We start from the raw sequence: 27,661 nt of genomic DNA on the forward strand, positions 1-27,661 counted from the left end.
TTTCTGGGTCTGCGCAGAGCATAGAAGTATAGTTAACACAGGGGAGCGAATGTGCTGCCTGTGCACATGTGACTGTTGGGGCCGTGAGGACCATGGAGCTGCAGACCTACGGCTTTTGCAGTGGTGGAGTAGAGGGCAGGAGGAGAGGAGGCCAGAGGAGAAACAGGCATGTAGCAGGGCACTGGGGAGGCCTCATTTCACTTGGGGGAGCTATCTACCCATTTCCACAGTCCCCAAGTATCTTTGTTCTGGAATAATTTGTTAGGTCCTAAAGGCAGTATGTGGCTGTCCGCTGTCCAGGTGATTCCTGCTTTTTCTTGTTTTATTTTGCTTTTGTAAGATGATGCTATTAGCATTTGTTGATACAGCTTCCAATGACATAAAATACTTGAACATTTAAAATTCTATAGTGTCCTTTGTACAAACACAGTTTTACAGGTAGTGAAGTGCATTCCCTTTTGGGTGGGATACCAAACATCCTAAGTTCCTCTTGGTGGTGAATGTTCAGCTTAGGTGAAATCCACACAGTTTTGGTGTCTGTGGACCACTTATTTTAATCCTCTAACTAGTGAGGTATTCATGAAACAGAATTCAGTTTCAGATCATTTAAGGAAAAGCTTAATTGCAAAAACTATTCCACAAGACTCATTATCAACATCTCGCACACACGTGGATAGCTGTCCTTTCATGTCCACATAGTCCACATTTACAGCTCTAAGCAGCTGTTGATTGGAAAAACAGTTCTGAACGTGTACAGACTTTTTCTTGTCCTCATTCCCTAGCCAATACCTTATAATAGCTGTTTCCATAGCAGTTATGTTGAACTAGTCACCTGGGAATGATTAGAAGCATTTGTGAACATTATGTGTAAATAAAGCATCGTTTTATGTGCGGACTTGACTATCTTCAGATTTTGGTGTGCTCTGGGAGTCCTGGGGTCCCATCTTCAGTAAAGACAAGACAGCAGTGTGTGAGTTTAGAATGCTGGACCACTACTCCTGTCCACCATAGCTTGTTAACACAACCAAAGACTGATGCAGATAAGAGCTGACATGTAGATATTAATTTATATGTACCTCTGAAGATTTGAGTGAAGCTGAAGGGCTGAACTTTAAAATGATTGTACTTTTCACTAATTCTCTGTTAACTCAGGAAACTGACATGCCCGAGGACAAGCACATTGGTGTAGAGCTGACAATGGACTCCTGTCTGGGAGCCAGGACAGAAAGAAGCTTGAACCCAGTGGGGACAAATTCTTCTAAGAGCATCCTCTTCCACCTTCTTTTTGAAAATGACATCAAGGCACACATAGACAAACAAGGACAGGGTTTGTTCCTTATGCTCTTCCAAGGTTCAGAGGCTCCCACGTATGAGGAAATAGTGCGTCAAGATGGAAAGAGACGCCTTTCTTTCCAAGCCCCAGGTGCTGTGACTGGATGGGCCTGATTCATTGAGAAAACCCGCTGTTGTCTTGAGGTTTCTCCTCATAAGAACTCCTGTAAGCATGGGTCACTCTGTAGAAAGGGCTGTGGTACTTAGAACAGGACAGAAGGTCAGAGATGTCCAGGCCTTCCCTGGGATCCACTTAAAAGCTCAGAGTGTTGAAGGCATACTAGAAAATATTTAATTCTTAAAGCCTGCTGAGAAAGAGATGAATCAGTTTGGGTGATCAAGGTGTGTAAATTGCCAGAGGACGTTCTTCACTCATCAACTAACACATCTCCTGGCTGTCCCCCATGCTGAGTGCCAGCAAAATAGGCCACCTCAGAATGCCCATACAGTTGTCTCCCAAAATCTAGGCCACTAGGAAGGCACAATCAGAGTCAGCTATTTTCAATGAGTCTTTTCTGTAAAAGCTACTCCCTCCTTCCACAGTCCTGTTGGTGGGACTTAGAAACAGTACTACAAGGTACTCTGAAGTGTGTCTGACTTTGGCAGGTTAGTAAGGTACCATTTCCCGTTAGCCAGTTGGGCATCTATTTAGCCATTGCCCTGTCCCTGGTTTAACTTGGGCGGGGCTCTTCTGCTAACAGCAATTGCATTCTTCCTATGGGATGTTTCCTAACTTGCGTTTTACTTCTTTTAGTGTAACAGGTAACTTGTATGACAAGGCGAAAGATGCTGAGGACTCCCCCTCCCCGGTTTTAGTAGCACTTAGAATGAGCAAATTTAAGGAATTTTCTGGAACTGTTGCAAATTATGTGTCACATTATGTTATAACTGCAGGTCCAGGAGGGTGGAAGAAGATGAGAATGAAGACTCTCCATCAAATCAGAAGTGGGTCTTAGCACCCAAATCACAAGACACTGATGTGACGCTGATTCTCAACAAATTGCTGAGGGAATATGACAAAAAGCTGAGGCCGGACATTGGAAGTGAGTGCCATTTGTTATTTCAATGTAAAAGAGACTATGATAATATATGTATTTTGAATTTTCATATTAAATAATTATAAATTCAGAATTGCCAACATAGTGCAATAAGGTCTACTGTATTCGTCACAGTTTTAAGTGAGTTGTAATGAATGCAAGAGATTGATGCTGGTCTGCCAAGTGTGAGTCTGTATTCCCTGTCGTATCCTTGTGGTTTTAATTGCCGTTTCTCAGTTAGTCTGCTGAGCTTGCTGCCTGTGTGTAGTTTTAACCAGTACATTCTCTTCGTGGGAATGGAGATCCATGCTATTCCCTCTTTTATAGGTTGGACTGTTAAAGCCTTACTTTGCCTTTTAACTGCTGAGGTTGAGCGCGCCTTGCTCGTTGTTTACTCTCAGTCAGATCTGCAGCTTCTCTTCATTCTCTCCTCACGATCTTTCTCAGGGAGGGTTTTAATACTGATGCAATCTGATTTGTTGGCTCTCCTTTTATGAAGTTTCTCAGAACTCTTTCCATGGAGCTCTGTTTGATGGTTCTCATCAGCTTGTGACCTTTCATGCGACCTTTGCCACAAAGTCCCTTCAGTTTTCCAAGTCCAGGACTGCACTTTGTCTGTATAGGATCTATAATTACCTTTGTTCTAACTGGCATGGTATTTCAAAATCTTTGTGGTTAGTAAAGGAGGATTTAAAGGTGTGTGTCCACTGTAACACTGGAGAAGCCATGTCTGTGGTTAGTGAAGAAGGATTTAAAGGTGTGTGTCCACTGTGACACTGGAGAATCCATGTCAAATTTTCATGTCTCCCTTCCTTTTGTACTTGAAGATGAGAACTTCTCCAACTTCCATCTAGCTTTAAAAATATTTCTCCAGTTGACTGCAGCCAGAATATCCAGAGATAAACAAAATAAAACACAATGACAACCAATGCTGGCCTGGATGGAGGAAATAGAAACACTGTTGTTGTGAGTACAAACTGATACAACCTCTGTGGACATCAGTGTGGAGGTTTTGCAAAAAGATGGGGAAATAGATCCACCACATGATCCAGCTACACCACCCTTGGGTTTATACCCAAAAGACTCTATGTCCTACTACACAGATGACCTGCTTATCCATCCATATTCATTGATCCTCTATTCATAATAGCCAGGGAAGAAAAGCAGCCTAGATGTCCAGCAACTGATGAATAAAAATAAATAAATAAATAAAAAACTATGTGTTTATACAATGAGCTATTATTCCAGTGTTAAAAAAATGAAATTACGAAATTTTCAGCTAGACAGAGCTAGAAATAGTCATCCTAAGTAATCCAGATTCTGAAAGACAAATACCTCATATTATCTTTCATATGTGGATGTTAGCATTAAATATTTAGATGACTATGTTAAATTGGAGTAACTACAGAAGTCAGAAAACTAGTAAGTGACCATGGGGAGGGCAGATTTAAGGGGGAGGGGCTAGGGTGCAGATTAAGTGTAAAGGCACAGGAGAATAATGAACTAGGAAGGGTTAAATAGTGTGGAGGACGGGAAGGTAGAGTAGGATGAGGGAATATGGAGAAGGATCAGTAACACTAAGACATCTGAAAATGCCATATAGAAATCTACTACTAAAGACACTTCCTAAATATATACAAGCACACATATAAAAAGGAGATTAAATGGTTTTACTCTAAGGATATCGCATCTCCCACACACCTTATGCTATCAAATAAAAAGCCTGTTGCCAGGCATGGGTTATTTCTTTTCTGGTTGTTTATCAGTGGGGTCCTGTAGACCCTCTTCCAAGCATTATAAGATATTGACACTGCTCTTGGTTACCATTCAGAACTTGATGGTAAAACTATTGCTGCAGATACCACATACTTCAGTCATAGAATGTGGAGCTATCAAGCTGGTACAACCAGGACACTTCATTCCTACTGGATAGGAGTCAGACAGCTGGAACACCCTATTCATGTTACCAGGGAAGAACAGTAATGCACACTCTTAACCGTATGTGAAACCTGGGAGCTATAATGATGACTGGCCTGGCAAGATATGGCTATTTGTGCATTAGTGGAGCAAATATTATGTAGTAACCAACAACTTTCTGATTGGACTTAAAGCCAAGTTGACTTTCTTTTAAACTTATTTAAATTTAAAACAATTTGGAGTTCATGCCTGGTGCCTTAATTTAACTGGGCATAAATCCCATGACTGGATATGTTGTGTGGTGGTTTGAATGAGAATGGTGCATATAGGCTCACATGTTTGAATACTTGGTCTGCAGGTGGTGGTTGTTTGTGGAGGCCCAAATTACTCAGGGTCAGAGAATCTGAGCTTGCTTTACCCCGCAGGGTGTGTAAGGGGATGATTTGACCATGGCCATGGTTACCAGGTGTTCAGAAGAGTCTACATTTGGCTGTGCTGTGTGTTTTGATCTAGCAAGGGGGAGGTCTTTTGCCCCGCCCCTTGGCATTGTTACAAAAGGCCCTTTTGAGTAAATGGAAAAGGCTGTTGGGTATTGATCCAGGCCCTCCTGAAGCTATCCTGTGTTTCTGTCTTTCTTCTCATCAGCTAGGCCTATCATTCTATCTGATATTTTCTTATCCCTCTTTCCTCCTCTTAAGAACCCTAAAAAAGGTGGAGAAGGTAGGAGTTCAACTCCCACAGTCTCCCACAGTTGTTTGAGGGGGTTTAGGGGGGGCAGCCTTGCTAGAAAGTGTGTCATTTGGGGCAGGCTTGAAGTTTAGAAGACTCATGCCTTCTCCACCTTTTTTAGGGTTCTTAAGAGGAGGAAAGAGGGATAAGAAAATATCAGATAGAATGATAGGCCTAGCTGATGAGAAGAAAGACAGAAACACAGGATAGCTTCAGGAGGGCCTGGATCAATACCCAACAGCCTTTTCCATTTACTCAAAAGGGCCTTTTGTAACAATGCCAAGGGGCGGGGCAAAAGACCTCCCCCTTGCTAGATCAAAACACACAGCACAGAGAAGACTCATATTTGAGTTCACTCTCTCTGCTTTGTGGTTGTGGATCCAGATGTAAGCTCTCAGTTATTCCTTTGATCTACCATTGCACACTCTAACCCTCTGAAACTGTGAGCCAAATTAATACTTTATTTTATAAGTTGCCTTGGTCATGGTGTTTTAACACCGCAATAGGAAAGTAGCTAAGGCAGTCATAGACCCTAAAAAATTCCTCGTGGCCGTGTAGGTCATAAAACTTAGGGGAGAATATAATACTATTATTCTGCTAAGTCAACCTAGTAATAAATTGCTCTGTAAGTACTCATCTTTATACCCATAGATTAGTGCATCTCTGACTCTCATTAGAGAAGTTTCTTTTTTTAGTTGCTAGCAGTTAACACAGAGAGACGCCTGGTCAGTGTGCACAGAATAAGAGAATGAGGAGTCCTCATCTCTCAGTGAGACATTTATGTCACGGCCCTCCCCCAAGCCTCAGGAATCATCACAGAAGAGGGGATGGGAAGAATGTAAGAGCCAGAGGTAGTGGATGACTGCTGATGTGATAAGGTCAGTGCACACAGGAAGTCCCAGCAGCTGTGACTACATGCAGAAGACCTGCATGCAATCAAGCCAGCTAAAATCCTAGCATGAATGAGAGCTCAATACATTGTCCCACTCCTGACTGAGGAGCTACTGGAAATTACTGGCTGATACTGCGGAAGGAGGGTCCATTTTCTTTGGGAATGTTGTCTCTGAGAGACTAAGCATACTCCAGTAGATGGCCTTGTACCAATGCACATTCTAGCAATACTGACTGGAATTTAGTAGTTTAAAATAGAGGACACAAAGGGAAAAGTGATGGGGGATGTGGGAGAAATTGGAAGAGAGATGGGCATGGATTTGGTACTAACACATATCATGTATGAAAATTTCAAACAATAAAAAAATTCTTCAGCATGAACTAGGTCTAAGCACTAGGTGCCATTACCATTGTACAAGTTTCATGCATTCACCTTTCACCCAGTCTTCCTATTACCACCATTTGAAAAGTCAGTAGTGTGACGACAAACATGGCACAATTTGGGAGCCTATGGAAAGAGATGATTTTTAAATGTTGCCGATTTCGTCAGTGTTGGTCAGAACAAAGACAAACTTGAAGTTCTGGGAAAGTCCAGTCTAGCTGATACCTTCTTCCATCATGGTAACACATTCTCTGGGTTGAGGAAGGTTTTAGGCAGAAAGTGGGCATGCTCAACTTCCCACCCAGACCTCTGTGGCCCTCCCGAAAGGTCAGTTGTCACTGCTGTTCTTAGAAAGTTTGAGGAAGCCTATTAAAACTCTCTCTCTCTCTCTCTCTCTCTCTCTCTCTCTCTCTCTCTCTCTCTCTCTCTCTCTCTCTCTGTGTGTGTGTGTGTGTGTGTGTGTGTGTGTTTCTCACACACTTGCATGCCATAGTGCTTGGATGGGAAACAGAAAGGTCCTATCTATGCCACAGGCAAGGCAAGTTCATACTTCTACGGCTTTCAATAGCTCCCTTCATATCCATGTGAATTATAATTATCCAAGACCCTCAATAGGTTCCTGAAAGCATTTACAATGTCATGTCCTACAGAGGACCTAACCTGTGATAGTGTTTAATTAATAAGGCAGTGTAAGAAATTTACAATAATAACAAATAAAATAGCAAAATGGTAACAACATTGTGATACACATTATGTAAACACTCTCAGAATATCTTACTGTACTGTATTTACCTAGTTTTGGATTGTGGCTGACCTCAGGAAACTGGAACCATAGAAAGAGTCTCTGGGTTAGCGAAGGCTTCCTGCTGTGTACATAAAGAGCTGTGAATTTTTCAGAGGAGAAGTGCCCTGTGGCTTTGGAGTGAAAGGGATTTCACAGAACAGTGAAGTGCAAAGTTGAAAGGCAGGATGCTCCTCTGTGGTTTCAGAGTCTGAAGCCCTAGTGTTGCTGTTCCCTGGATCTTGGGGCAGCACAGCCTCCTGATAAAAGGCCCCATCCCTCAGATGCCTTTGGGTGCATCTTCCTTTCTCAACTGAATACTGAGCAGCCCCTGATTAGCAAACTCTAGCAACTTGCTGATATTCAGCTAGAGTGGAGTTAACTGCCTAAGAACAGCTCTCCTGGGAAGATACTGCATATGTTATTTTCTTTCCTGGCTCAGAGGGGCTCTGCTTTGAAGGCCAATTTCTCATAAAAATCAGAATTGCTTTTCTGTTGTCATGATTCTGTTGAAGTTTAGTGTACTTTACCCCTGATAACCATTCCCACACCCGGTCACAGTACAGCAAATGGATGCTCAACTGAGATACTGTAGACAGGTTTGATGCCAGCTTAATGGAGTACTCAGTTGACTTGCTCACTTCCCCTTTTACGTGGCCTCCCCCCTCTCCCAGTCCCTCAGCATGTTCTGTGCTCTCTGCACAAATCTCTGCTGTGGCCAGCTGGAGAGCAACACAGACCTGAGCATACTTAGGTTGTGCTGTTGGTGAAGGAGGAGGCAGGATCCCCAAGTAGCTCTGGAGAGAAGATATAGACATTCCCACCAAGTGAATTAAATCTTTTGGGTTGGAAACTCTTGAAAATTCTACTGTGCTTGAAAGATGAAGTCTAAGACCTGGGGAAATACACGGAAAAGCTACGCCCTTCTGTGCTCCCTGCCTGCCTCTGCACTTCCATTGCATTCTGTGTAGCGTGTTCAGGGGCACTAGCTCACGTGGCTTCCTTATTTGGATTCTGCTGTTGCTGCACCCCTAATTGTGCTCTCCTGCTTCTGCACTGAGCTCAACTGCGCTTCCCCCAGTCCCCAATCTTATCTCCTAAAGGAGCTTTCCTTCACATCATGACCCTCCTTTCCCTCCCAGTAGAGTGGATCAAGAGTCTCTCCCCTGAGTGTTTCATAGCATTCATCTTTAAAATGTAGTTGCTGACTTTCCAAGAGCTACCCAAGAATGCCATGCTGTAGTGTGACCACGAGGCCCTGCCTATAGCATCACTATACATTTTCTACAGTTTGTAGCTGAAAGTTGGTGTGTTCTTTTTAAAGGACAGTTCCATTTCCAAACTATAGATACGAGTATGTACACTGCTCTCTCTGTCTCTCTGTCTCTATCTCTCTCTGTCTCTCTGTCTCTGTCTCTCTCTGTCTCTGTCTCTCTCTCTCTGTCTCTCTGTCTCTCTGTCTGTCTCTGTCTCTGTCTCTGTCTCTGTCTCTGTCTCTCTCTCTCTGTCTCTCTCTCCCCCCTCTCTGTCCACATATAGCTCCAACACCCAGCACTGTCTACAAGCTAAACTCTCCAAAGCATTATTGACAGTGATAAAGCAATGGATGTAGAGCTGCTTATGCTGCAGAGTCTTTAATTACTTTCCATGTCACAAATTGTGATCATTGTATTTATATCTGTAGTTCATAGAGATTCTCTCTATTAAATTGTAAATTATGGATGGATCTGTTTGAGTTTCTTGGTAACAATCCATCATTTTTAGTCATGCTAAGTCATGTCCTCTGTTAGTCTAGGGCCATGGAGGATGCCATAGTCTGAAGATCTTGCCCTGTGAGATGGGAAAGAATACAGGAAGATAAACTTTCTAACACTGTAATTGTGGAAAAGAAGGAAATGACTGAAGCAAAATTATCTTAAAGATTTTAAGAAGTTTGACCATGTCTCAGAGTATAGATTATTAGAGAAGACAATATAGTGATAGCTATAGAGCCAATGTCATTACAGTCATGTTGAGAGAAATGAAGTTATGTTTTGTTACACTATGTGTTGATATACGCAATGGGTGGAAATGACCACAGGCACATTTAATTTAGATCTCCTCTTGGGCAGGTCCATGGAGAGACAGTTCACTGCTATGTTCCTCTTCTGTGGGCTCTAGATTTTCTGAATTATGTTTTCCCAAATGCAGTGTAACTTCTACATGTGGTTTGGAAGGCAGTTGGGTCGTGAGTGAAGAGTAGGATATGTTATTGTAGTAACCCAGGGAGTCTAGCAGGTTCATCAGTGTCCTCGCTAAATACCCTGCCATACACCACCAGTTTTCATATTTATGGATGTTTTGATAGATGTATGACATTTTTGATGTTCATGATAATTATGTCTGTTTACCCAATCAATGATAAGTTCTCATGTTGAAAACATCGAAATCCTTTCTTGTGCATCTTTGCAATGCACAGCACAGCATGGAAGTCTGTACTCACCAACCTGGGAAGTGCCACAGCAGCTTCTCTCTGCCTCTGACTTAGTGCCCAATGGCCACTCCCTCATCTGCGCATCCTCCCCCAGCCTCTGCTAGCCACTATTTTACTCTCAGTTTCTGTAGACAAGATTAAGTTTTAGATCACGTATATGAGTGACATACGATTTTTAAGAAATGCTTTTCATGTGGCTCTTCCATTCCATCAATGAGAATTTCTAAGAATGTTTGAGCTGTGAGATAACTGTCTGAGACCCACTGGCCACAGAGGTGAATTCTCAACAATAAGAGTGTGTTAGCAGTGGGAACTAGAGAGCACCGCTAACCCTTTCTTCTCCTGGTCCTGCCTACCATGTTCCACCACACTATGAGAACTTCAGGTGGGAACACACCATTTGAGAGAATTTGAAATGTATAAGGAAGGCTTCACAAAGAACTGGATGATGATAAAATTTTGTACTGATAGTAGATGGAGACCACTATCCATTACCATTATCATTCCCTTATCTGAAGAAAGATAGGAGAGACTGGAGGTATGGTGCAGTAGTAGAATTCTTGCCTAAAGTGCACTGGGCCCTGGGTTTGATTTATAGGTCAAAATCAATAAATAAGTTAAGAAGGTGGAGGGGAAGGAGGAACTATTTGAATCTCAAGTAATGAAGAACAAATATCAAGTTGCCCTTCCTTGTTGCCAGGGAAGAGGTAGTTGGAAGTAGGTCTCTCAGCACACTGTGTACTGTTGGTTCACAATCTAACTTCTCCTGGAAGTTGCATGACCAAGGTCAACTAGAGTTTCATTTTTTAACCCTGTCAGCCTCACCTGGCTTAGCTAAGATAGGCTTTTCTTATAATCCACAGCCTACTGTACAGACGGCCATGCTGTCACTTCCCAGCAATTACTGTATATCCAGAGAATAATGTAAATGTATTCACTCCAGTCTCAGAACAGATGTAGGAGGAGAGGAAACAGACATTCTTAATTGCTGTGCTTGAAGTGAGAGCTATTACTGTAGAGTTAGTTAACTGACTCTCCCACAAATTTAATTCAAATGCATAAGGGAGGTGGAGAACAAATCTGGTGGAGAAATTATACCTGTCATCTCCTAAGAGACTAATTAGACATCTCAAAGCCACCAGGTTAAGTCTCCCTTGTGTTTTGTAGCAGGTTACCCTTCTGGAGTATTCTTCCTGTTTGGGGGAATGGTTCTTCACATGTTCCTGAGCAGTTAGGACCCATTCCCCACCCCCCCCTTGTTTAAATGGCCTCTGTGTAAGACAGGGCTACATTAGTGTCACCCAGAAGTTCAGTTCATTAATAATTTGGGCTAGGATGTATACTTTTCTTATTGGAAATGTATAATGAAGCTTTATTGTATAAGCAATTTAGTGTTTCTTAAAAGTATGATTTGGTAAATTACTCAAGTCATATATTCCTAAATATAATCTTGTGTTCCTAAATATAATCCTAAATATAAATGCCTGGACCTCATTTGAATAATCAGTTCAGTTCATAGAATAAAAATGATTTGTTTCTTATGTTTATTCATTACTACTTGAGGAATTGAGCAAAGTAGCTGCATCTGGATTAGCGTCTTTGAGTGAGAAGCGCTGCAGTCTCAGATGATGGGCGTTTCTACTGCTTTCCCACAGACACTTGGAGAGACCCCTGTAGACTTCTGTCTCTAAGTGGCATAATTAAGCCTGCGACCAAGAACATAGGTAATCATTGGCCTCTGCCAGGCGACACAAAGTGGCAGGTGTCTCACATCCCCTCTGCCCAGACCCATGCTGTTGTGACTTCCCTTACAGCAAGGTTTCTGAGAGCCAGCAGAGAGTCCTCAGACAGCTGCTCCAGCTGACTGCTTTATCTTGTCCCCAGGTCTCTGCTGTTGACTGCATCTCGTCATTGTGGAGCTAACATCTGGTTCATGGTACCTTGCAAAGCTGCTTGTTCTAAGACTGTACCCTTGGGTATAGGTGGGGATCCTACTGTTACATGTGAGGCACTAGGTAGACACACAGCTGGATGGATTAGAGCATTGCATGCCCAGGGTATTTTAAAGGAGAATTGGCTCAGTAGCTCACAGCCTGGCACTGTGTCAAAACTGCCTCGATATTGTTTCAGAATACAAAACTCAGGGCTGGAGCTTGGAATGGTGGAGTGTGTGTTATATCAGTGTTCTAACTCGCTGTTCTTGCACTATGGCAACTCTTCTATTTGCTTTTGGGCTAATTTGATTTTTTCTAGTTTATTAGGAGGGAGGTTGACGTTATTAACTTGATCCCTTTTCTAACCTAGTGTCCATTTTCACAGTGCTCTCTTGAGTTTCCTTCTATCAGGACTCCTTATATCTCTATGTGTTTCTCTCATCATAGTCACAAAGTTCTTTCTATTTGATTTCACTTTTGACTCATGACTATTTGGATGTCTTACCTTCATTTTCCAAATATTTGAGGAGGTGATTCAAGCATCTTTCTGGTTTTGATTTCTAGTTTAGTTGCACTGTGGTTAAAGAACATACTTTTAACTACTGGAGTCCTATGAAATTTATTAAGGCTTGTGTCATGGTGTAGAAATGGCCTATCTTGGTGTGCAATCCAAGAGCAAGCATGCTCTGCTATTAGTTAAAGTGCTCCATAAATAAGAACAGTGAGAATATGGATTAGTTGGAGCTTCTACCAGAGGTGGAGCTGTGTACCCCTGATGCAATCCTGCTCATCTGAGTTCTGGGAAAGGAAAAGGTTGATACAGGCCACTGACACTCAAAGGAAACAGCTTCCATTTGTCTCCAGCTTCCAGATCTTGGCTATTCCTGCCTCACTGGGTGACCTTAGGTGCTTTGTAGAGTTGGGGATGGAGACAGTGCTTCTTGTTGGGACTGAATAAGATAATTCAGGGCAAGGTACTTAGTTCAAAACCTGGCACTGATGAGGTAGTTGGTTGGTAGCTATTGGTCATTATAGGAGGCAGGTAAGGACTTGCTTCCATCTCACTATACATGTGTAAAGCCTGGGTTCCACCCCCGTTATCAAAGTGAATAAATAAATAGAGACACAGACAAATAGTTAAATAGACAAATGTATGCAAAGAAAATGAAAGAAAAAATGTTACCAAGACCAAAAGGTCAGTGTCTCACAGGCACATGTGTCTATAATCAGTGGTGCTATTGTGGACTTTTTCACTGTCATTCTTGCTATGGTCATGGTAACCATCTGTATGTAAGGTTTTTACTACCATATATTACTTATATGGAATAATAATAACAAGGTTCACACAGGTGCAAGGCACTTCCATCGTACCCCTCTCCTCTCGCCCTCTGTTCCCTTCCCAACTTCCACTGGTGATCTCTTCCTCTGAGACACTCCCTTGTACTTTCATTCATATGTATATTAATCCCACATTTGAGGGAAAACACGCTACTTGTGATTCTTGTCTTTCAGAGTGTTGTGGTTTGAATGATATAACTCTCATAGTCTCAGGCATTTTGACACTTGATTCCCTGTTGGTGGTGCTGTTTGGGGAGCCTTAGGAGGTGTAGCCTTGCTGGAGGAAGTGTCACTGGGGGCAAGCTTTGAGGTTTCAAAGCCATGCACCATTCCCAGTATTCCCTCTATGCTCTCTGCTTGTGGGTTGGGATGTGAGCTCTCAGCCTGATGCTCCAGCTGCCATTTGTAATTGCTGCCACATTCCCCCACTCGGATGGTGATGGACATTTATCCCTCTGGAACAGTAAACCCAAAATAAACCCTTCCTTTTTTTTTTTTTTTTAATTTTATTTATTTATTATGTATACAGCATATATGACTGCAGGCCAGAAGAGGGCACCAGATCTCACTACAGATGGTTGTGAGCCACCATGTGGTTGCTGGGAATTGAACTCAGGACCTCTGGAAGAGCAGTTAGTGCTCTTAACCTCTGAGCCATCTCTCCAGCCCCAAACCCTTCCGTCTATAAGTTACTCTAGTCATGTGTTTCGTCAAAGCAATAGAAAAGTAACTAATGCACAAAAGTCTGGTCTTTTTCACTTAACATACTCTGTAGCTCCATCTATTTCCCTGCAAAGGACATAGATTCATTCTTTTTACAGCTGAAAAAAAAATTCTGTTTGTAGACACACTGTGTTTTCCTTATCCATTTATCCATTGGTGGATATCCAGGATGAGTCCATTTCTTTGCTATTGTGAATCGAGCAGCAGTAAACACAGATGGGCAAGTATATCTGTGGCAGAATATTTTTTGAGTCTTTTTTGTGTACCCAGGAGTGGCATAGCTAGATTAAACATGCATTCCTTTTCTAGTTTTTCAGCGGCCTCCACGCTGATTTCCACAGTGGCTATGCTAATTCATCCCATCAGTAGTGAGTAAGAATTCAAGTTCTTCTTCCCAGATGAGGATCCCCAGGGTCACCATTACTCTCTGAGGGTAGTTTCTTCTGAATTCCTTAATTTGTTTCATCAATTCTTCTTGAGACCTGCAAGGTACCTGGCCCTGCTGTGAGCTGTGGCCCACACCACAATCCAGGCGGTCCTGCAGTATATGTTCTACAAGGGACAGACAGAAGGGAGAAGTGGATGTCACATTGTTTACCACAGTAAAGAAGATAAAACCTGACAGAGTGTGTGCATTAGTGTGAGACTTGGGTGCAGTGGCAGAGGAGACGTCTTGATACTGTTCTCCCTGGAATTCAGTGGAAACCAGAGTCTGATTGCAGCCTTTCCCTTCTGGCCTCGGCCTTCAGCCTGGCCCTGTCTGTCCTGCTGTCTAAAATGTAGCCTGTAAACTATTTTCCATTTCTTCATTCCCCTGTGATTTCCCAGTCTCTGTTCATCTCTCCTGCCACCTCTGCACAAGTTAACAGCTTTGAGACTCAGACTCTAAGGTCCTTTTTTGGGAAAGCCTTCCCTGAGCTCCGGGTGAGCTGGATTTCCCTTATACTTTCTCCAGCCGCTTTCATCACACTCTGGTTGATGTGCTTTTTCCATCTGTCACCCCTGCGGGCTGTGTACCCTGCGTGGGCTGAGCCCAGGCCTGTGCTCATTCCCTTTTAAGAAATATGTCTGAACAAAGGATTAATATACTGAATGCATAAATAACTAAAAAATAAGGAGTCTAAAAAGCAAATGACCCATTCAAAAAGGGGGTTATGAATATGAACAGGGTGTTCTCAAAAGGAGGAAATTGAAAGGGCAGAGAAATGTTTCAAAAAGTGTACACCGTCCTTTGCAAATTAAAGCAACATTGAGAATTCATCTTACTCCAGTCAGAATGGCTAAGATCAAGAAAACAACTGACAAGAAATGCTGGTGAGGATGTGGGGAAAAGGGAACCCTCATTTACAGTTGCTGGGATTAACAACTGGGGTAGCCACTATGGAGAGCACTATAGAGAATTCTCAAAAAGCTAAAAATAAATCTATCATATAACAGAGCTATACCACTTCTTGACTTATGCCCAAGGGCTTGACACCCTATTTCACAGATACTTGCTCAGTCATATTCATTGCTCTATTCACAATAGCTAGAAAATTGATACAACCTAAATGTCCTTCAACTGACAATAGATAATGAAAATGTGGTCCATGTACACCACGGAATGCTATTCAGCTGTGAAAAAATGAAATCTGTAGGAAAATGTACAGAACTATATAATATTACATCAAGTGAGGTAGCCCAAACCCACAAAGACAAATGCTGCATGATATCTTTTTTCTGAAGTTCCTAGCTCCAAGTCTTCAGGTACAACATGGAGTAATGGCAGAAACCAAGAACGTAAAAACGTACCATGGGATGCAGGAGGAACTCTAGAGAGAGAAATGACTGAAGTGGTTTGAAGGGGAAATGGGTAAAATGGAGGGGGAGCTAGCTGGCAAGAGGTGAGAGAACTCAATACTAAAAGAGAGGGAGGAGGGAATTTCTGAAAAATGTCATAAGGAGTCCTGCTATTTACTTCTCTAAAATTGCATATGATGTGCATATGCATATTAAGAGAAACTACCCCATTTGGGCTGATAATTCTCTCCAAGAGCCATAGACTACCTGACAATGCCAGGCATGAGAAACCTCCTTTTAAGTTGTAGGTCAAGGGAGTTCAAGGAACTCCCCAAATAATTTAAGCTATTGCTGTTGCCCCTGGTTGTTTCCCAGAGGTTAACGTCAAGTCCATATTGCTGAAAACACAATGAAATTTGGACATTAGACCTAGAAGACCCAACCTGGATCTGACATGAGGACTAGTTTTCATAATACTGAAAAATACTGTACAGGCTTACAGGGGGGAGAAATAACCAGTAGTTCACATATACCTATGAACCACAATGATCATCATAACATGATAACCCTAAGGATATAACAGTGGCACTCATATATTGGTGGTGCTCAACAGCTCGCTTATTAGACTCAGGACCACTCAGCAGAAGAGAAATTGTTCATGGTACTCTCAGTCTAGCCAACTACCATGTGGAGGTCATGGATATAATAGGAGAATGTACTGCTAATTTCTAACTGCAATATAAATACTTACCCTTATATCACTGATAACTTCCAGCCCCCACCAATGAAGCTTCTCTTTGCAATAGACAGAGACCATAATTGAAAACCATAACTTGTCAAAATGTAGAGAAAATATGATTATGGAGTACCCAGCCCTAACTGATACAACATAAATCTACAACATAAATCCTGCCCTTAAGGCTCAGGGAATATCAGGGAAGAGGGGGTGGACAGATAATGAGAGTCCAAGGATCAGGAAAACTGCTGTGAGATTATGTCTCCTGGAAATAACAGGGAAGCTTTACCCGTGATACCTCAACAACATGGCTTTCTAAACAAGACCTGAAGAAGGACAACATCAGTAGACATGCTAACATGGAAAGGGGAAATCTCATGGAGCCTCACCTATGAAAAAGACTACAGGAACTAAGGAATCCTGAGAGTGCAGAGAGTGGGAGAAAGTCTTTCCCAGGGTTATCCAATACAAAGTGTTCAGCCCCCAGATCATAAATGTACAAGTAACACTAAGTAGACTTGGCAGGGTGTGTGTGTGTGTGTGTGTGTGTGTGTGTAGCAATGATAAAGAAAAAGAGATCATGAGTTTGAGAGGGAGCAGGGAGGATACACAGTATAGAGGAAAGATTGGAAAGGGGAAATGATGTAATTTTGTTTTAATTTAAAAAATTAAAAAATGAAAAAGAAATGGGCCTGAGGTCTCTAGAAGATGACCACATAATTAAAAACGTTTCTGTAAGACAAAAAGTTTTACTTCTGCAGAAATGTCCATAGCTGTGCCAAATCAGGCAGAGAAACACACTCATCAAGGTTCTGGACAGATATCTATTGCTAACACAAAGGGATCACTATGCCTCATCCTGAACAATCAAAGCTAGCCTTCACATTCTTATGTGATTGGCTGGCTTAAAGCAGTGCATTTTATGAGTAAAGCACAAGTTTTGAGAACAGGATGATGCAACTTTGAGCACAGAGTAACCTTGAGCACACTCTTTGATCGTGGAAAAATGCTGACTTGGGGAAGGATTTTTGACAGATGGCCTCTTTAAAGATGGATCAAAGTTGTTGTTTTTGTCTCATTTAGCTCTTTGATAGAAAAGACAGTGCATTTCACTTACATTTCCTACACACTCCTTCTGCCCTGGCACAAGGTGGTAGCTCCTACTACAACTTGCTTGCCCAGCACAACAGTCCTATTGCACTTGATCCTCATACTCACCTAGAGAGGTCAACCAGGTACTCTCCTCAGTAGACAAAAAAGGGCCACATTTGGAGGGTGAGTCCCTTGTTCTGCAGCTGGTCCCCAGTTTCCCAGGGATCCCATGGATAACTTCCTTCTTCCCCATTGTGCTCCCTTGGACTCTGAGGAGTTTGTGGGGTTTGAGTTCAGGCAAACATGAGAAACATTGGCTTACTTGGTTTGCAGAGTGAGGAAGCTTGCCTGTCCTGGAGGTGATGGCTCTTACTGGGATTCACCCACTGGGCTTTTACATCCAAGATTCCCACAGATCCCATGAGGATATAGTCTGGGTATCTGACCTTAGAAATGGTAGGGACTTTACTGCAGCCAAGATGGGAGTTCAAGGATTTAAGGGCTGGTCGTAGGACACTATTCTGTTTTCTCAGGCTCTTTTGTTCCTCGACAATCTTTCTGGCTATTTCTTTTCTGGTCAAACAAATATTCCTTGGGACCATGTGCAGCCACCAGAGTTTGGGATGTGTGTTGTATCTCCAGTGAAGGACAGTCCAGCTCTGAATGCTTCAATTCTTTGCATGCAGAATCCACTGATTGAAGAGCAAAGTTTTTTTTTTAAATTGCATTTATACTGTGCATGTACAGGTGTTAAAAATAAATCTTTTAAAAACTATTTCCTAAGCAATGCAGTGCAACAACCATTTATACAGCACTTTCACTGCATTAGTATCAGAAACCATCCAGGGAGGGTGATAGTCTGTATGAAAGGTGGGTGTAGCTTGGTGGCAGAGAACTTTGCTGGTGTGTGGGAGGCCCTTCTTCCACTCTCAGTGCCAGAAAGACAGAATGAAAACCACCTTACTAAGTCTGTGTGAGGTTTGTTTAGGTTGCCTGGGGATTTCATTCCTGTGACACCCAACAACCAGCTTCATTGGGACCCTGACTGAGGACTGTGAAAACCAAGTGTTCCAAACAGCCTCCTGCTACATGACAAGCCCCAGAAAAGGGTGGGCTTTGGGAGGAAGGACATTTCAAGGCTACAAGAGGACAATAGGAAAAACAAGCACAATAAAGCTAGACCAATTGGGTAAAATGCTTCATACTATCTCGGCAGCCTACTTGCCAATTTGGGTCTATTTCTGTCTGGTTTTCAAGTGAGGTATGTAGATGCCTGTGATGCCTGTGCCTCTGCTTTCCTCTAGCTCTGTTGGTGCTTGCATCATTCATCTGGAAGGATTGTTTCGAGGTATGCATGCACTTAGGGTTTTCATGCCCCCTTGACTAACTGGCTGCTTTGACAGTATGAATTGAATATCTTCATCCCCGGTTGTACTCCATTTGATTTTGAGCTATCACTCCAGCTTTCCTGGCACCAGTGTTGGGATGGGGCAGGCCTTCCATTCCCATCTCTTCTGATGTGTGTTGGCTGCTCTCTTTACAACTTATTCCTGGTGAGGGCTTGGGACGTGGGGCTTGAACTTCTTTCACTCTGCCCCAGCAGTCCTCTTTAATCATATTGCCTGAGATTGTTGGTGTGAATCGAAGCCTACGGTCCTCTTCTGTTTTCTATGGCTCCTTTCTCTTTGTTGTTTACTTTCCTCTTTTATGGCACCATTTTCTTATATTTTCATGAGTGTTAATTCATGATTTTGTTGTATTAAAAATTTATTGTGTACTGTAATTTGTCCTTGGGTACTATACCAGTTTATGTAGTATAAAGTCGAGAGAATTTTTCATCATGTTAGATACTCTGTGTTATGATCTTATTATTTTCATTTAAGTAGATGTTATCTGTTTAGGGATATGTCACTGGCATCTTTGTATAGATTAGTATTTCTTTTCTTCAAATTTGTTTAAGTTGTTAAATTTTATTAAAATAATGTTCTATTATGTATTCTCTGGTGATTCCATACATGATTACTATGCATCTGGATTCTATCAATCTCCCACCCACTCCAACTCCCTCCAGAACCTCTCTCTATTCCTATCCTCTGTGATGGTTACTTTTTCTCAACTTGACACAAACTGGGTCATTTGAGAAGAGGAAACCTCAATTGAGAAAATGTTCCAATCAGATTGGTCTGTAAGCATGTCTGTGGGGTATTTTCTTGGTTAACGAATCGTGTGGGAGGAGCCAGTACACTGTAACCTGTGCTACCCCTAGATATTGATCCTAGGCTACATAAGAAAGGCCGCTGACCATGAGGCTGAGAGCGAGACAGTAAGCAGTCTTCCTCCATGATCTCGCTTCAGTCCCTGTCGCCAGGCTCCTGCCCTGGCTTCCTCCAGTGACCACTAGGGATTACAAAGTATAAGCCAAATAAAACTTTTCCTCCTCCCCCAAGTTGCTTTTGCCATGACATTTATCACAGCAATAGAAAGGAAACTAGAATACCCACCTCCAAACTTGAGTCTTTATTAATTAATACATTCAACTTTTTTCATAATTTCATACATCTACACTGTATATTTTGGTTCATCTCCACCTAGCCTCTTTCACTTATATCCTACCCCTACAAGCCTCTTTCTCTCTGTAAAGCTCACTCTCCTATTTATTGGCTTTGATTTTTATTTAGTGTCTACCAGAGTTTAATCAGGGCCATCTGTGTGATCCTGAGTTTGGAACTAACCATCAGAGCCTTGTTGGTTCACCACTGGGACAACTAGATACTGCATTTCACCTTGTCACAGAAAGGGGACAGATCAGCAGTAGATGTGTAATGTGTGGTAGGGCCCCATGAGTCTATTTTCTCTTCATAGCTAAGTGTTAGGAGGGCCTGATTTCTGAGGACCCAGTACCACTATGCATAGCTGTTATGAGTTTGTGGTTCCCATGTCTGTGTCCTGCATATAAGATCATACTTCATAGCCTCTCTCCCTATCCTTCAGCTCCTATATTCATGCAGCCTCCTCTCTTGTGATGTTCTCTGAGTCTTATGGTGGTGGTATAAGTATCTTGTCTAGGGCTGAGCCCTCAGGTGTCCTTTATTCTTTGCATCTTGTACAGCCAAGGGTCTTCACACTTGTCTCTGTTGATTTCAGGAAGAAGCTTTTCTGTTGGAGTCTGAGAGTACTGTTTGTCTGTGGATATAAACATAGATATTTAAGGGGTGGTGTAATGCTATGTCAATGCAGCTAAGCAACAATATTAACTCCCTCCCTCCACCAGGGCCCAAGACCTCTATAGTCGTGGGTTTTGGATTAGACTTAAAGTTTTAGGCATGGATTTTTCTCTTGTAAAGCAAGCCCCAAATCAAATTAGGGAGTATTTGGGTACCCCACGTCACTGGGCACATCTGTCTGGCAGGTTGGTATTTTATTCTTAGATTTCATGGCTGGTTTAGATTGTCAATGTCTTTACCTGACAATAGCCTGTATAACACCATTGGACATCATGAAACTCAACCAGTTTGGAGGAATCTCTTAGTCCAGTTCCAATGTGATTTTTCTACATCTTATATCCACAGTATGTGGTGTCTGCAGTAGTAGGTTCTTATGACTAGTTATGGTGGGTAACCAAGAGAAATTACAAGAGCTTGTGTTTGGTGGGAGGGGGCCTCTCTCTAGATCAGCATATGTCTTTTGTAACTTTTCTTTACCTAAAGGATTTCCTATAAATTTCTCTTTTAGCACATGACTTTTAGCAATGAATTCTTTTAGTGCCTGTATGCCTGAAATGTTTTTATTTTTGTCTTCCTTTTTATATCTATTATTAAAACATAATTGATAAGCTATAAAATACATTTTATTGAAGTATACAGTCCAATGCTTTTATTATATTTATAACATTATGCAGCCATTATTTAAGGGTATTTTTGTCACCTCCAAAGGAAGAAAGTTTTTGCTTTGGTTGTACCCACCATCCTTTCTCTTATATTTTTGGTTGTGAGCCTAGCCTTTAACAGCTGAGCTATCCCTCCAGCCCCCACCATCCTTTCTCTATAGAATCCTAGGTAATCAAAAAAGTATCATTTTTGTTATGTTAGAGTACTGTTATGGACTTTGCATATGATGGAATAAGACTGTTTGGCTTTGTTACCTCTAGTGTTTCCAAGTTTCCTCTTGTGCTGGTTAGTGCTTTATCATCTTGACACAAGCTAGAGTTATCTGGGAAGAGGGACTTCGATTGAGAAAATGCCTCCATCACGTTGGATGTATGCAAGTTTGTAGGGCAATTTTTTGATTGATGATTGGTGGGGGAGAACCCAGCCCACTGTGGGTAGTGCCACACCTGGCAGTTGATCCTGGGTGTGTAAGAAAGCAAAGTGAGTGAGCCATGAAGAGCAAGCCAATAAGCAACATTCCTCCATGGCCCCTGCTTCAGTTCCAGCCTCCAGGTTCTTGTGTTTAGTTCTTCCTGTTTTGGTTTCCCCTGATGAGGGACTGTTATCTGAAAGCCAAATCAACGCTTTTTTCCCCAGGTTCCTTTTGGTCATGGCAAGCCAGAATATGTTTCATTAGTAGCTTGCATCAATATCTCATTCATTTTATCATTTTTGATTTCCATCTGATATTCAATTGTGTGAATATATTTTATCTCTGGTTTTCTGTTGAGTTCAATTATAGAAAGTAAAGCATTAAAATCTCCATGTTATCATGGAACTGGAGAGGTTGCTCAGTGGTTAGGAGCTCTTTCTGCTCTTCCAAAGGACCTGAGTTTGGTTTCTAGCACCCACACTAGGTGGCGTCCAGGCATCTGTTACTCTAGCATCAAGAGTGCCAACTCTCTCTTCTGGCCTAGGCTGGCAACCATACTCACATGCACATACCCAGACAGAGACATAAATAAAAATAATAAAAGTTAATACTTAAATATGTCTCCACATATTACATATTGAATTATCATTTTCTACATTTATGACAGTTTCTGTTCTAATTCTGGACTGTATTTTTGGGTGCATGAGTATTGTATTTCCCCACACATTGACCCTTTAACATTTCAAGACGTTCTTTTTCCTCCCTAGCAGTATTTAAGTGAAATGTATTTACATAGTATTATAACTGTCTGTGTGTTTGTTGATGCTTGCACTGTATGTCAGTTCCCCGTTCTTATATCAGGCATTCTGTATCTTTAAGTACCTCACAGTAACCACTGGAAGGAACATCTTCTGTATCTTTGGGTCTAGGATGTGTTTAAAGACATCATGGTGTCAGATGTTTTATGTTCATTTTCATAACTTCTATCCTTTGTATGATTTGATGAATTTAGCTTTGATGTGATCTTTAATATGATTTTGCTGATCTAAATGTCTGCTCCTTCAAGCCTGGGGTGACTTTGTTACTTCTTTTTGTATTTTGTGAGTATTTTGTAGTAAAACATTTTTGTTTATTGATGATTTTGAAATTACAAAAATTTTGGTATTGTCAGCCCATGAAAATACACATTATCACGTTGTTTGCTGCTTTTCTTAGTTTCAGTTAACCATAGAAAGGCACTCCAGATAGCTCTATTCATTTACTCTTTGTGTTGTTTTATATGATACATGTATGTTACAAACATAAAAATTCATTGTATAATCATTGTTTATACAGGCTTATATATTTAGAATATGTTTCCCATTTAACGGAATGCTTACTTTTATTTCTGACTCTTGTAGCTTATTCTTATATATTAGAGTTAACACCTGGGGTCACTTCTCTTCTACTGAAGCTGAGCTCCCCTATAGCTCCCTTTTGCTGTACTGATAAATGTGATATATATATATATACCTTCCATTATTTTAAAATGCTTTATCCAAATATATTATGTTGTTATTACACTATTTAGTATTGGTTCTAACATATGTACATTTATTTATTTCAAATTATAAAGAAGACAAAGGCTGGGTGTAGCTCAGTTGGAGAGCATGTGCATGATCTTGATTCCATCTTTAGCACCACCCCTGGAAGAAGAAAATATAGGCATTATTCCATTAAGCCATCCTCTACCTGTGTAAGTTTCTCTCCTGGGGATGTTGTTTTGATTTTAAGTACTGTCTAGCCTCTCGTTTTCAGCTCAAAGAGCTCCTTCACTTTCTGGGACAGGTGTGTGCACTATCACCAGTTTTTTTAGCTTTGGTTTATCTAGGAGTCCCTCTTTCACATTTACCTTCTTTTGGTTGAGTCTCCATTATTCCTGATGACAAACAGGTCAATAATCTAACAGAATTTTCTTGTCTTGTGTCGTTTCCTTTTGCTGGTTTCAAGAGCTTTCCTTTACCTTTGAGTTTCAACGGTTTGACTGTGTTGCATCTTATCCATTTCTTTGTGTTAACTTTCTTGGGATTCCTTAAAATTATTGAATGTAGGGCATGGAGAGATGGCTCGGCAGTTAAGAAAGAATTCTTGCTGCTCTTCCAGACTAACCTAGCTAGTCCTAGGCCCATTAGGGACTTACAGTCTCAAATAATTAAAAAATGTCCAAGCAAAACAAAAAGTTACTTAATATGAAGATAAAGTACTTCATTTAATTTGTGAGTCATCAAAGTTTTTTTCCTCAAATATGTATTTTTCTATTTTTCTGTCCCTTTCACTCTTCTTCCTTGTATACCCATGCTACATATGAGCTCTCTCTCTCTCTCTCTCTCTCTCTCTCTCTCTCTCTCTCTCTCTCTCTCTCTCTCATTCTCTCATTCTCTCATTCTTTCTCTCTCTCTCTCTCTCTCTCATTCTCTCATTCTCTCATTCTCATACACACACACACACACACACACACACACACACACAGACAATGCACACACACACCTCTCTGAATGTAGTTCAGAAAGATGAATGCTTGCTTTCTCTTTTTTATTTGGAATTCTTGCACATTTTTTGATATTTGGTACTTAGGTAATATATTATAATAGCTCAATACTAATTTTTCAGCCTTTACAAATTCATGGCTTTGTTTTTCTGCCCTCGTGTGTATGTATGTGTGTGTACGCGCACACACACACACACACACACACACACACACACACACATATATATATTACCTTTTTAACTTTTTATTGATTCTTTGTGGATTTCACAACATACATTCTGATCCCATTCATCTCACCATCTGTTCATATCCACCCCCTGCCCTTGTAGCCTCCCCACACAAATAAAATAAAAGAAAATTTAAAATAAAAGAAAAAAATATCTTGTCATGGAAGCTGTAGTGTGACACAGTGAGTCACACAGTTTACCCTTTAGTCCACACATCTTTACTTGCAAGTGTTCATTGCAATGAGTCATTGGTCTGGTTTGAGGCCTCTGGCTTCTGCTGGGTCCTCATCAGAACTCCTCTTGGATATCCTGCTGTTGCCCTGTGTCATGGAGACCCTGCAGCTTTGGATCTGCAGGAATGGCCCCTTCACAGGTTCCAGCAGATCATAGATGGGTGGATGTTGGGGTAGGCCAACTCATAGCCCTTGTTCTGAGCCTGGGTGGTAGCTGGATTGGTCAGCCCACAAGCTCTCCCTCATCATCGTCATCACCAGGGCAGACTCTCCAGCACTGGCCAGGCTGTGCATCAGGCAGCAAGGGTGGGTCTGGTTCTCCTGCTCTCACGCCCTTGAGGCTGTCTCACTGGTACCTACACCACCAGGGCCAGCTCTACTGTGTTGCCTAAAAGAGGTGCAGGGGTCACTCTCCTGAGTGCTGCAGCTGGTGAGGGAAAGGGCCAGTTCTCCCACCTGCCACAGGTGTAGGGTGACAAGAGGGAGCATCTTTTCCTCGCCCACACCACCATCTGGCAGATGAGGGGAGGCATGATGAGCCCTTCTGTTCTCCTGCCCTCAGGGCCGGCTCACCCATACCCCTACCTACAGGGTCAACCCTACTATGCTGTCCAGGTGAGGTGCAGAGCCAGCTCTCCCGAGTGCTGCAGCTGGTGAGGGGCAGGGCCAACTCTTCCACTCTCATGATCCAGGGGCCAGCTCTCTGGCCTGCCACAAGTGGTGAGGGGTGAGGTGCAAGGGGGGCGAACATCTCTTCCTCACCCAGGCTGCTACAAGACAGATGTGTAGTGGGGCCAGTTCTCCCATTCTCACACCCTAGGGGCTGGCTCACCCTTGTCCCCACCAATGAGGTCAGCTCTGCTGTGCTGTCCAGGCAAGGTGCAAGACTCCGCTCTCCCGAGTGCTGTAGCTTGTGAGGGGCAGGGCCAACTCTCCTGCTCCCTTGATCCCAGGACCAACTTTCCTGCCTCCATCAGGGGGTGGAGGGGTAAGGGATGCCTCTTATTTATAGTGTAATAACTTATCTAACTAACAAAGAAATCTATCCCAAAGTTTATCTATCAAGTAGGCAAACTCCAGTGTTGCAATTTGGACCTCTACCCTTATTTTTGTCTTTGGCCTTGCTCTCTGATGGCTCTGGCCCAGGACATGAACTACTTACTGGTCAGTGCTTCTCCCTAAAACCCCTCTGCTAGTTGTATTCTTTTCTTTTACCCATGGGTGTCTGTGTGACTTGCAGGCTGCTGCCACTGTTTGGAAATCTCACACTTTGTTCCATGTTTAGCTATGGATTATTACCTTATTTCCCATACTCCTAGGACATTGAATCCTTGGTCACACACAGACTACCAGAGATGGAAATGATTTCTTTAATTGGCTCCTTGGGAAGTGCTGCTATTTATCTTACAGCCAGTTTTCACCCATGCTGTATTTAAGCCTTTGTGTTAGTCACTGTCTGATCTTTGTGGGAGCATCCATTTGTAGCTCGGGGAATGTTTTCAATGCCCCTTGTGTTTCTCTCTGATAGCTCCTGAGCAGCTTGGATCAGGTACATAGACCATCCGGTGTCCTTAGATGACTATGATTCCAGGAAGGGGCTTTGCAGCTGCCTCTCTTTTTTGGTTTCTCTCTGGTAGACTTCTGATCATGCTCTTCTTTTTGTTGTTGGTACCGGAAAGCTAAGAGTGAACTTGAATTGATTGCTCTCCCCTGTGATAGCATATGTGAAGTAGATAACTACTGCTTCAATAGCCTTACTTCCAATTCTAGTATTTGTATGGACCCTGCTTTTGCTTTGTCTCAGTCTGATTGGCTGGTTACTCTTCTCACTGTGTTTTCTTCTGCTCAATCATGTGTTCAGTTTTTTTCCCCAGATGCTGTGAATTTTTCTTGTTGACAGTTGATATTTTTATATTTTTATAAATATTCTTGAATGCATTATGTAGGATAGTTAAGTTCATCAGAAGGATTTTAAGCCTTTGAATTCTGCCTTTCAGCTTTGTTGAGCAGATTTCTGTGTTTCACTACTTCTTGATTCAAGTCACTCTGGCTCTTAGCAACAGTGGGTATTCTCTGTCACATGGGCACACTGGATGCTACTGTGTGGTTTTCAAAACTCTCCTCACATGCAGGTTGTGATTCCCTAAGAGGGTTACTCTTTGGACCTCAGCAGGCCCTCGGCAGATTGTACTCTATGAACTCTTGTAGTGTTGGTCTGTTTGGACTCTGGGCTTCGTGTCCCAGCTCAGAGGCTCACCTCTGCCCAGATGGCTTGCCATGGCTCAGACGGTGCAGTGAAAGGACTCCTTTCACCTCTGTCTATCTTCAGTGGCCACTATTATTGGATGTCTCATACCTTGTGTCTTGAAAATCATTATTCCAGTATTTTCTCAGATTTTTGATCATTTCAAGTGAGGCCAGTTCCTGTTGTACTGTCTCAGATGGGGTTTGTTGCGGTAGTCTGTTGCTTCTCTGCAGATTCATGTTTGATTTTAAATCTCTTCTACCTACTGAATTGAGCAGCTAGGGATGTATGCACTTCCTTTTAGCCACATTTTTTTTTAGGGTTTTCTTCATAAAGTCTTTTTTTTTTTTTGCAAGGCAGGGACACACAGCTGTACCCACACTGGGTTGATATTCAGCTGTCTACATCTCCAAAGTAGCACGAGGAACAGGAAAAGTGCAACATTCCCTAGTGGTCGGCTTACACAAGTGCAGACTCAGTCACCAGCATCTGATTGGGGAATGAAGGCAGAGAGGGATTTTTGTTGAAGAGAAATGTCCATACTCAGCCTTTTAGGATATAGTCAGTGCAGAGACTCTTATTTGGGGATGTTTGGGTGTTATTACCTCATATGTGAGCTTTATTTATGTGCTATGAGACACTTGATAATAAATTTTTAACAACAGAATGTCTTTTCTGGCTCACAATGATCTAGGTTCACTATATGATCAGATAGGCACAGTACTTTCAAGACTCTAGTGGGAGAACTGTATACAAATGGTTGACAGTGTGCAGCACAGCAAAGACACTTACATGTCATACCACGGAGCAAAAATAGCGAAGAATCTAGGGTGTCACAGTCTCATGTGACCAACAACCTAAGGACAACCCATTAGGTTCCACCTCTGGAAAGATCTTACATCTCCAACTTGGCTATGGACTGGGAACTAAACCCTTAACACATGGGGTTTGAGGATTTATCAGATCCAAACTGTAACATCTACTGA

At 42.0% G+C, this 27,661-nt stretch overlaps 1 protein-coding gene across 1 annotated transcript in view; it reads left to right on the plus strand.

Moving 5' to 3' along the window:
• Positions 1-27,661, plus strand: part of Gabrg3 (gamma-aminobutyric acid type A receptor subunit gamma3) — a 593,792-nt gene that overhangs the window by 2,487 nt on the left and 563,644 nt on the right. Inside the window, exon 2 of the mRNA XM_059273650.1 lies at positions 2,227-2,375. Coding sequence (XP_059129633.1) covers positions 2,227-2,375 — 149 coding nt within the window. The remainder of the gene's footprint in view (positions 1-2,226; positions 2,376-27,661) is intronic.

The sequence above is a fragment of the Peromyscus eremicus genome, chromosome 1, assembly GCF_949786415.1.
Source record: "Peromyscus eremicus chromosome 1, PerEre_H2_v1, whole genome shotgun sequence".
Classification (NCBI taxonomy): domain Eukaryota; kingdom Metazoa; phylum Chordata; class Mammalia; order Rodentia; family Cricetidae; genus Peromyscus; species Peromyscus eremicus.